Source organism: Miscanthus floridulus, chromosome 5, assembly GCF_019320115.1.
Source record: "Miscanthus floridulus cultivar M001 chromosome 5, ASM1932011v1, whole genome shotgun sequence".
NCBI lineage: Eukaryota > Viridiplantae > Streptophyta > Magnoliopsida > Poales > Poaceae > Miscanthus > Miscanthus floridulus.
The window spans coordinates 147,926,146-147,936,079 of NC_089584.1; the positions used below are offsets into that span (position 1 = coordinate 147,926,146).

Sequence of the window (9,934 nt, forward strand, 5' to 3'; positions counted from 1 at the left end):
CTCTCAGGACCTTATGTGAGGTGCAAGCATTACAATGGACAAGACCACAATTATGGCAATTATGCCTCTTCCTGGTGAACCCAAATGGTTGCCGGCATGAGGCACATTGCGACTGCTCAGCTCCAGAAACCCATTTATGTTGGCATATAGCTGAAGTGAAGTTTGAACCACAAGCTATGTGCCTAACAGCCCTGTCTCTCAATGCTTCAACCAGTGTAGGTATTTTCCTATCCTCTATGTCTCCATGACCCAGTCTTCCATTGGCCCCCTTTCCCCATGTAAAAACCTCACTCTTATTTGTTAAGACTGCAACATGGTAGGAACCACATGCAACTTGGACAACATGTTCACCCATGATATCTTCAACTAAGCATGGAAGTTTACCGTCTGAACGAGGATTCCCAAGCTGACCGTAGACAGTATTACCCATGCTCAGAACCTGTCCAGATGTTGTCAGTCCTACAGTAAGACTATGACCACATGCTATCCTGCAGAAATCATAATCAATAAGTGAAGCCACACACGTAGGCTTAAGTCTTGGTTCCTTGTCACCATGACCAAGCCGATGTTTGTCGCCATCTCCCCATGTGAAGAGCTTCCCAGAAGACATACTTGAACTGGATTGGGTGACTATAACTTCTACAACAGCTGCAGTGTGCCATACACCACAAGCCACAGCGATTGTTTTCAACCCCGATAAAGACTCTACCTCCTTTGGACACGAAAAACTTTCACGGTTTCCATGTCCTAAAACTCCGAATGTACCATCGCCAAACGTAAATAGCTGCCCTCTCGATGTAACCAAGGCTGTATGCCAGGTCCCACAAGAAACATAAGCAACTTGATGACCCTCCAGTGCTCCTGAAATTCTTTTAGGAATCCAGTGGCTTACATCGGTACCATTGCCTAGAAGTCCAATATTATGTGTTCCATCACCCCAGGTGTAAAGCTCACCAGCTGTTGTCACAGCACAGGTGTGGAACTCCCCACAGGCAACAATGTCCACATTACAAATAGCTAACGACTCAACCAGACAAGGGTGAACAGAGTCCTCCCTTGATCCATGGCCAAGACGTCCTCCAGATTCCTCACCCCACGTAAACACTTCCCCATTCTTTGTGACCAAAGCAGCGTGCTTGACCCCACAATCCACATGGTACACATCAAGAACTAGCTTGGACTCCAGGGGCTTAGGCAATAGAAAATCAGCCTTCCCGGTTGACCTGATTACTGTATCAGGACCAACTCTTACAGTGTTGTCACAAATGACTTCACCCCACACGTACACGTCGCCAGAGGAATCATAGTCATCTTGTGCAGAACCATGGCTTGATGTGCTAGGGGCGCTAGAAGTGCTAACTCTGATGGCATCTGAAGAAGCCCCTTTAGTGTGCATATTTGTCGCATCTGATCTCCAAGTAACTATTGGGTTTCAAGGACCAGTAGTGATACATAGCAATAAGGGTTGATCAGTAGTTCACAACCTGCAAGTAATTTAACAATAATGAAGTAAATCCACTAACAACACTAACTGATGGTAAAGTATGGAAAATTCATACTAAATAAATTACAGGAAATAAAGGGCATGAGAAAATTTGGTTTTAGGTACTACGACTGCTGTGAAAACGGTTATAGGAATCAAATACGAGCACTCTACCTATGAAGCTAAGGAGGGTCGCTTGATGGTTAAAAGAGGGACTTTGCTTCGCATTAAGAAGTAAACACACTCAGCATTATGGGTAAACGGGTGTATAAAGGACTAAGGAGACCGGGTCTTAAAATAAGCTAACAGGTTGGTAGGACCAGAAGTAGCTAGAATTACACACTGCAGGTATTGCACTAAAATAAATCCTCACATGGAGAGTGTTGTGGAGGAAAGAAATAAAATTAGTTGTTTGTCGAAGCACTGAGCATCTAGTAGTTCCTAGTGAACGAGGCATGCTGCTACCACTAGTTCAAAACAGGCAGGGCATGGCAAGGCGATTGGGCTCGTTTCCGCCGAGCCCCCAAATTGTTGGGGGAAGGCGAAACCAAGCTGCCCACCCTCCGCACGCACAGCGAAGCGAACCCGTCGATCCAGGAAGAAAGATTCGAGCTTGATTTTGCGTCAGAAGCAAAGGGGGAGAGGGAAGATCCCGCGGGACCTGACCCGATCCTAGAAACAACACAAACCCCATTCCACACGCAGAGGCTAGGGCTTGCTTCCTTACCAGAACCGACGGAAGCGGTGGGGGAAGTCCGGTGCGGATCTCCGCCCCGCGGCGGCCCAGGAGAGCACAGGGGCAGGCGAGCGAGGCGGCGCGCTTCGCTTCGCTTCGGCCGGCGGCTCGTTGGCTCTCGCTCGCCGGCCGGCCGGGAGGGCCGGCGGAGGAAAGCAGGCCCGGAGAGCGGTGGTGGCGCCTCGGGTCTTCGCTTTTGCCTCTCGCCTGTGGAATCTGAAGCGCGCTGGTGGAGTGAGAGGGGAGCGGAGCGGAGGCGGCGGGGGCGGGGCCGGGGCCGGGGCCGGGGGCTAGAGGGGCTCGGCTGCTGCAGTGGCCGCTTCTCTCGCGAGTCGCGAGTCTTTGCGGCAGCGGCACGAGGGGCGCTTGGTCTTCTTGGTCCTCGGCCTCGCTCAGTCCTCTCCTGCCTGGCCTGCTCTCTTTTTTCTCTCCCTTTTCTCTGTGTCTGACTATTATTAATAACAAGGGAAAGAAAACACAGTGTATTGTACTTGTTCAACAGCAAGTACTCCTACGGAAGTTGCTTCACATTTTTCTCTAGTGCAATTTAATCAAACCCAAGAATTTCACATGAACCGGTTCAATTTAACTTAAAAAAAACATAGAAATACGTAGAGTGTAGGCGTAGGAGACTAATAAGCACTCTAGAAAATCCAATTGGATCATGTCTCTCGAGTGATTATCCATCGCGTGTAGCTGAAATGAAAATTATTGTTTTTTAAGAAAGGCTTGGCTTCCCCATGGTCATGATCTGACGGGCTCTTTTTGGCCGAATTTATTTTGGCTGCGTCTGATTTATAGAGTTGATTTGGTGTGAAAGAAAAAAATATTTTATTCCTTAAAAGTAGAACGAATCCTTAGTGAACGTAGACCGGCAGCAGGTTGAGGCCCTGTTTAGTTCCCTCCAAAACGTCAAATTTTTCAAGATTTCTCGTCACATCGAATCTTTGGACGCATGCATGAAGCATTAAATATAAATAAAAAATAAAACTAATTACACAATTTAGATGAAATCCACGAGACGAATCTTTTAAACCTAATTAGACTATGATTAGACACTAATTATTAAATAACAACAAAAATATTATAGTGTCGTTTCGCCAAAAAAATTTGTGAACTAAACTGGGCCTCAGCTTCAGGACCATCCGACCATCTGCATGCTCTGCTGCATCCTCATGTTCACACCTGGGGTGGTTGGGGGGGGGGGGGGGGGGGGGGGGGGGGGACCACGAGCTGACCTCACTAGCTGACTGGGCATCTCGTGTCACAAGATCGAGTTCGTATATAGTCCATGTCAGTCAATCGTTCAATCTTCCTTGGAGCAGGATATATAAGGCTCCTTTGGACCGGAGGATTTTCATAGGAAAGACGGAGGATTTCATTTCCAATAGGATTGAGACTGTTCATGTCTTTGGATGCAGGATTGGACCATACGAAAACTGAAGGAAAATTTCCTATCCTACTCATTTCAAAGGAAGATCGTAGGAAAGAAACGTCTACCTGAACCTCATTTTTCTCATCCCTTCGCGTAGGATCGAGGCAAATGTGCCCGTTGACGCTGATGCAAAGCTCTAAAAAGTGGCATGCAAGTGGAGCATTTGAAGATCAATATGGTATGACTACAATCAGCATGTTCGCTTGTTGGTTTCAGCCAGAGCTTATCAGCCAGCTAATAGTATTTTTCTCTCACAATAAACCAGCACTGGCTAGGCTTATCAGCCTAGAAATCAATCAGCGAACAGGCCAAATAATTTATCAATCTTTCCAATTCCGACTCTGTTCGGTAGGATTTATTGCTGCGGCGGCTGATTTGTAGGACTAATTTGCTGTGAGAGACAAACATTGTTTCATAGCTGAAAAAGTAGAGGTGATTCTGGCTTATAAGCTCAAGCGAACAGAGCCTCCTTTCCTGTGCTCGATCCAAACGGTTTATTCCTTAGTTTTCCTATGTTTCTCAATCATCTGTTTTACGTATGCATTCCTATAAAAATCTGATGTTTCTCCTATTGCTGTGTTTGATCTTTCATGCGTTTCAAAGAGGCCCTAAATGGGCTAGCCTACAAACATGTATAAGCCATATACGTGGGTTCACGGGTTAGCTGGTTTGCATTCATAATTCTCGTTATATTTCATGACGATAAAACTTACTATATATCATAAATATTAGTGTGTGTGTTTTTCAGTCAAACTTAAATAGAAAAACGAGAATAACATTTTTTTAAGAATAAAAAGAGGTGATTGGACAAGACACGATGTGGCAGTCAGAGTTGTTTTAAGATAAAAGAAGTTTTATTGGTCATAAATAATTATTACATCAAGTTTCGACAATAGTTGTTTTCTATATGTGTGTGTGGATATTCAGTTCAGACCACTCCCTACCGCTCTAGAAGAAATTAAAATGCTTATTTCCTCGGTCCCTAAATAATTATCGTTTTTTTTTTGTTTCCGTACCGTAAGTTTGACTAGATTTATAAAAAATATGTGCAACATTTGTATCTCTAAATAAATTTATTATGAAAATAGATTCAATGATCTATCTAATAATATTAATTATATACGGTAGATATTAATATTTTTTTATATAAAATTAGTTAAAGTTATTTATCAGAAAGCGACAACAACGGTTATTTAGGGAGGACGGAGGGAGCAGTAATCTTGAAATTTTCTCGTGACACGAAAAGTATCAGCCTGTGATCCCTAGCTAGCTAGCTAGGTTACGTACCAAGCGACAATGTGAGCGAGGTTATGAATTATGATGACTGAACCTAAGACGACAAGAGGGGTTCAAAAAGGGGACGGTGGCGCTTTACAGTTACATGAAGCGGCAGCAACAGCGCCTTTTCTTGCGAGGAACTAGTAATGAATTGCATCGTGCCGCACACATGTCTCCCGTGTACCGACAAAAAGGGGACGGTGGCGCTTTGAAGTAGTGGTGGCTAGTAGCACCTGCATGTGTGCACGCTCGTACCAAATATGCTATCCTTTATTCTAACAACCCGGCACATGTACATGTTTTTCCATTTATTTAAGAGCAAATTTTCTATTTACATCGGAACATGACATGGTTCCTTATTTAACACCGAAAGATAAAATCTTCCCAATATAGCATTGGGTTTATTTTTTGTTCCTTATATAGCACTGCCGTTAGATTTGATCTCTAACACCGTCAACTATGAGGGAAAAAGACCATTTTACCCATGTTTTCATGTGCAGCAACAACACTGTGTTAAGAGTTAAATTTTATTGCACAGATTTTTTTGACAATACCATTTTATTACAAAATTAAATATTTTTTGACAATACAATTCTTTTGGACCATGAATATTTTTTGGTAGTACAATTCTTTTTCACAGATTATTTACGACAATTCTTGATGTACATTGGGTACGGTAAAAATGATTATTATCCACAGAATTGTACAGCCATAAATAATATGCGCAAAAAATGTACTGCCAAAAAATATTCATTGTCCAAAAATGTTGTAATTCAAAAAAAATGTGCAATAAAATATCATTGTTAACATGTTGATGGTATTATAGATGAAATGGGGGTAAACTGGTCTTTTCTCTTCATAGTTGACGGTGTTAGAGGCCATATCTAACGACAGTGCTATATAGGGAACCAAAAATAAACTCAATGCTATATTAAGAAGATTTTATCTTTTGATGCTAAATCAGGAACTATGTCCAATGCTAAAGAGGGAATTTTCTCTTTATTTAAACGACAGTACATATGTTTTTCTAGATTTTTAGATAGTGCAAAAAGTAACTGGCTTCATTTTTACTACAGAGCTATAGGTAACAAAGTTTTTATTATAACAAAACAAACTCAAGACCCAGTAAACAATAAAGAAGGTCGTACAAAGGACGCAAAATGTTTTATTGCCACTATCTCTAAAGTTCGACAAGCCCCTACCATGAACATTTCTTGATCCTCACACCGTTGCAACTGAGCCTAAAAATGAAACAAATGGGTGGCTTTTGGTTTTTGCTATGCACTTAGATTAAGGATGGTAACGGGACGGGTTCGAATCGGGTGTGGTGTCTGGGCACCCAAAACCGAAACCCGAACTTAAAACCTGAATCTGAAACCAAAACCAATTCGGGTGAAAACCCATCCTCGAAACCGTAACCCGCGGATTCCCGAAACCCGACGGATAATCCGAAACCTGAAAAAAGTTTTCACAAGGCCTGCGACCTGCATGCTCGCCTCGAAGGCCGACGCCTCCCGATAGGTAGCGTGCGTCGGCGGGCCGCCTCTGCTGGGCACGCCCGCGCCTTGTGCCCTACGGCGTCGGCTATAGGCAGGCGACAACTCGCAGATGCGGGAGCAGGGCCGAGGAAGCCACTTGCCGCTGAGGGCCGACCGCCGTGAGGGAGCAGCCGAGGCGCCGACTGGGGCACTCCGCATCCGTGACCGAGACTCCGAGAGAGAGGGGGCACGAATGTGGTGCAGCCGTACGGGGGAAGCGCCGAGTGGGTGCGGCCGCCGTGTGCCCGTGTGGGGAGCCGGGGACGTGTTTTAGTCGCGTGGGCGTGGTGCGTGTCTGACTGTACCTGGTGGGATACGGCGGATGAGGGCTGAGCCGCTGGTGGGATCGAGGAAGAGATGAGGATTTCAGGATTATATACTTAGGGTTGCTAGTTGGGCCTCTATTGGGCTGAATTTTTGAAGCCCCGATGGAGCTCCACGGGTGAAATTAAGATCTGCCCCCAAACCCGCGATATTTCGGGTATCCAAATCCGAAAATCCGTGGGCGAAAACCAGGCACCGAAGCCGAAAGCCGTGGATCCGAAACCCGTGGATATCCACCCCGAACCCGATCCGTTGTCATCCTTAACGTAGATGTACACTATGTCAAGATAATAAAAATAATGTATCTAGAAAATCCAAGATGCATGCCTTATAGTTTGAAACAAGGGAGTAGTATTATTGTGAGAGCTACTATGTGCTCATTCTGTTCCAAATTATTAGTTCCTTTGTTTTTTCAAGGTATATAGGTTTTGGTATTTTGCTATTCGTATGAATGTGATATGTCTCGAACAGTTAGAACGACTTATGATTTTTTAACAACAAAATGGCGCTATACACGATTTCACACGGAGGATGATGCTTCTTGGTTTTCTTCTTTGTGAACGCACGTAACATGCAATATTTTTCATTCTCACAACGATGACATAAGACTAGAGAAACAATAATCCAGCGTCGTTTTGAATAGGATGTAGCAGTGGCGCCTTAGAGCATCTCCAAGAGTTTGTTATCTCAACATGGCATCCATATAATTTTGGCAAAACAAGAAAAAATAGCCTCCAACAGTTTGGCAAAATAACTTGGCATCAATATTAACTTGGCAAATCTTCCCTCCGCGCGCGCAAATATACGCGCGCGTATACGGCTTGGCATCCGGGGCTCTTCGTTTCTTAGCGGGGCTCTTCGTTCGCTCAGCGGGCCTCTTCGTTTTGTTAACGGGTTTTTTTTATTTTACCAAGTTAAAAATGCCAAACTCTTGGAGATAGATTGTTTTTTTATTTGGCATATAATTTTGGGAGTTGACAAATCATAAGATTTGCCAAGTAAAATTTAACAAACCCTTGGAGATGCTCTTATATATGTCACGGTAAGCTTTAAGAAGATATAAAAAAAAGGAAGACGAAATAAAGTACTAGTATTAGTATTAGTGATCAATCAGTTTACTCTTAGTACCGTACGCACCTTAGTAAAGGGAGAGACTGAAGCTAGAATTCCACTGCACCAGCTTGTGCACGCAATGATTATGCTACGAGCTAACGGAGATTATTGTACTGTTCGCTTGGCTAATAAGCTATGGTTAAAAGTAATGTTGACTGATTTGTTGTGAGAGAAAAATATTATTTGTTAGCTGAAAATATACGGCTTATAAGTCAAGTGAACATTACGTATATATGTTTGCATAATGGTACGGTGCTGCCAAGCTACCACTTGAACATCAGTTGTTCAAAAGGGAACCTTAAATTAGCACCTAAAGTCTTTTTTTTCCAAATTCTCGAGTGGTGAGTTAGTTGGGTATACAACTGCCTTATTGGCTTTCTTGTACCGGAGAAGTGTCGCAGACTGACAGACACCAAGATTAGGAGATCTGTTTGGTTTGTTGTTACACAAAGTTGCTTGGCACTAGCGGCTCTCCGAGACGTTGGACTTTTGATTGACGCTTAAACGTCTAAAACTAATACATGTATGGATGATCGATGTCTCATGTCTGGCCGGTGACCTGTCCTAGAAAAGCGCCTCCATGGCTCCATCCCATAGGATAGGACTGTTTGATGAAGGCTTAATATCTGTCTAGATCAGGCAACACTCTCAGACATCCGATTTTAGACGTCTGAAACCAGAATAGATTTTCCTTTGCCTGAGAGGTCTCCACCTAAATAAACCCTACACACCTAGGAGGACTATACTGCTCTGGCCTAAAAAGGCTCCAACAGACGGTGGGAATGTTGAAGGCCTCGAAGCTGCCATTAGCTGGCTACTGTAATAGCCCTGGTGTTACGATTTTGTTTAGCACTACGATTTAGCTCTAAGAAAAATTTTCAAAATAATTTTTCTTAGATTTTAAAATTTTAAAAACCAGCTTTTCGTGTCAACGGTAAAAATCAGGAATTATATTTTAAAACATTGTTTGTGGCGATTTGTTTTGCGCAAAAGAATTACATAACGCTTTAATATTTGGCGTGGTACGAGTATGAGCTATCGTGTCCGATATTTTTTATATGAACGGCAGTCGCATCGAGCATTCAAGCTTGCAGCAGGTCCTTTTTCTCTTCCCCGCTCTATCTCGTGCGTCTGCTTTTCAAATGCCTCTTATCTTGTCTCTTTGCCTGCCTTGCGCGGTCTCATCCTTGCCTGCCTCCGTTGTCCCGTCGAATTAGTGACCTTGGCGTGCTGCCCTTGCTGGCACTGCCCTGCGGACGCCTTCGCCGGCCACCCGCGTGCGCTTGCTTCCTCGTCGGCCCGCTCTCGTCCTTCCAGACCTTGGCCGCACTCGCTGCTGCTGCCCTCGTGCGCCTTAAGCCGAAAGCCGAGCCGCGCTGCTGCCGCACGTCACCGGTGCTCCTGGCTCCCTACTCGCTACCCTGCAGCGCCGCCCTCCTCTTCCTCCCTCGTGCGTGCCCTGACCCCACGTGGACCTGCTGCTCCTCCACGCGTCGAGCCACAGCGCCCCACGCATAGCGTCCCTGTCGCTTCCCTTCCCGCGCCCGCGGCCACCTCGCCCTCGAGCAACCGCTGGGGTCACCGTCGTCGTGCCTCGCCAGCCGGTTCGTCCGCGCCCTGCCGTGGCCGGCCATCTCTTCTGGCTGGGTCAGACACGCCGCCTCCCTGCTCCTGCTGCTTACCGCCTACCCGCGCCGGCTGTCACTATGCGTGGTTCCGCCTCCTGGCGCCGCCTTTGACCGTGTCGCGGCTGCCTTGGGGTCGCGGAGGGACCCACGCTGGAGCCGGCCATCCCATCGTCGCCGTGGCGTACCTCCCCATGCCGCCGCAGGGGCCGGCGGATTATTTCCTCTGCTCCGTGCTCTTCGTTGGGGAGAAAGAGAAGGTGAGGACGTAGAACTGTGAATAGAGTCATTCCCGGGGGCTAGGTGTGATGCCTGTGACTCACATGAACAATGTGTACCAAATAGATGGAAGCGTAGGGACGTTTTTGCAAAACTGTCATGCGCTGGCCTGTTGGGCCACTC

At 45.5% G+C, this 9,934-nt stretch overlaps 1 protein-coding gene across 1 annotated transcript; it reads right to left on the reverse strand.

Moving 5' to 3' along the window:
* Window positions 1-4: 4 nt before the first annotated feature.
* LOC136455594 (PH, RCC1 and FYVE domains-containing protein 1-like) lies at window positions 5-1,429 on the reverse strand (the record flags this gene model as incomplete). The annotated part of the gene is made up of 1 exon (XM_066455551.1): window positions 5-1,429. A coding segment is annotated over exon 1 (1,392 nt), but the record flags the coding sequence as incomplete, so codon positions are not given.
* Window positions 1,430-9,934: the final 8,505 nt, after the last annotated feature.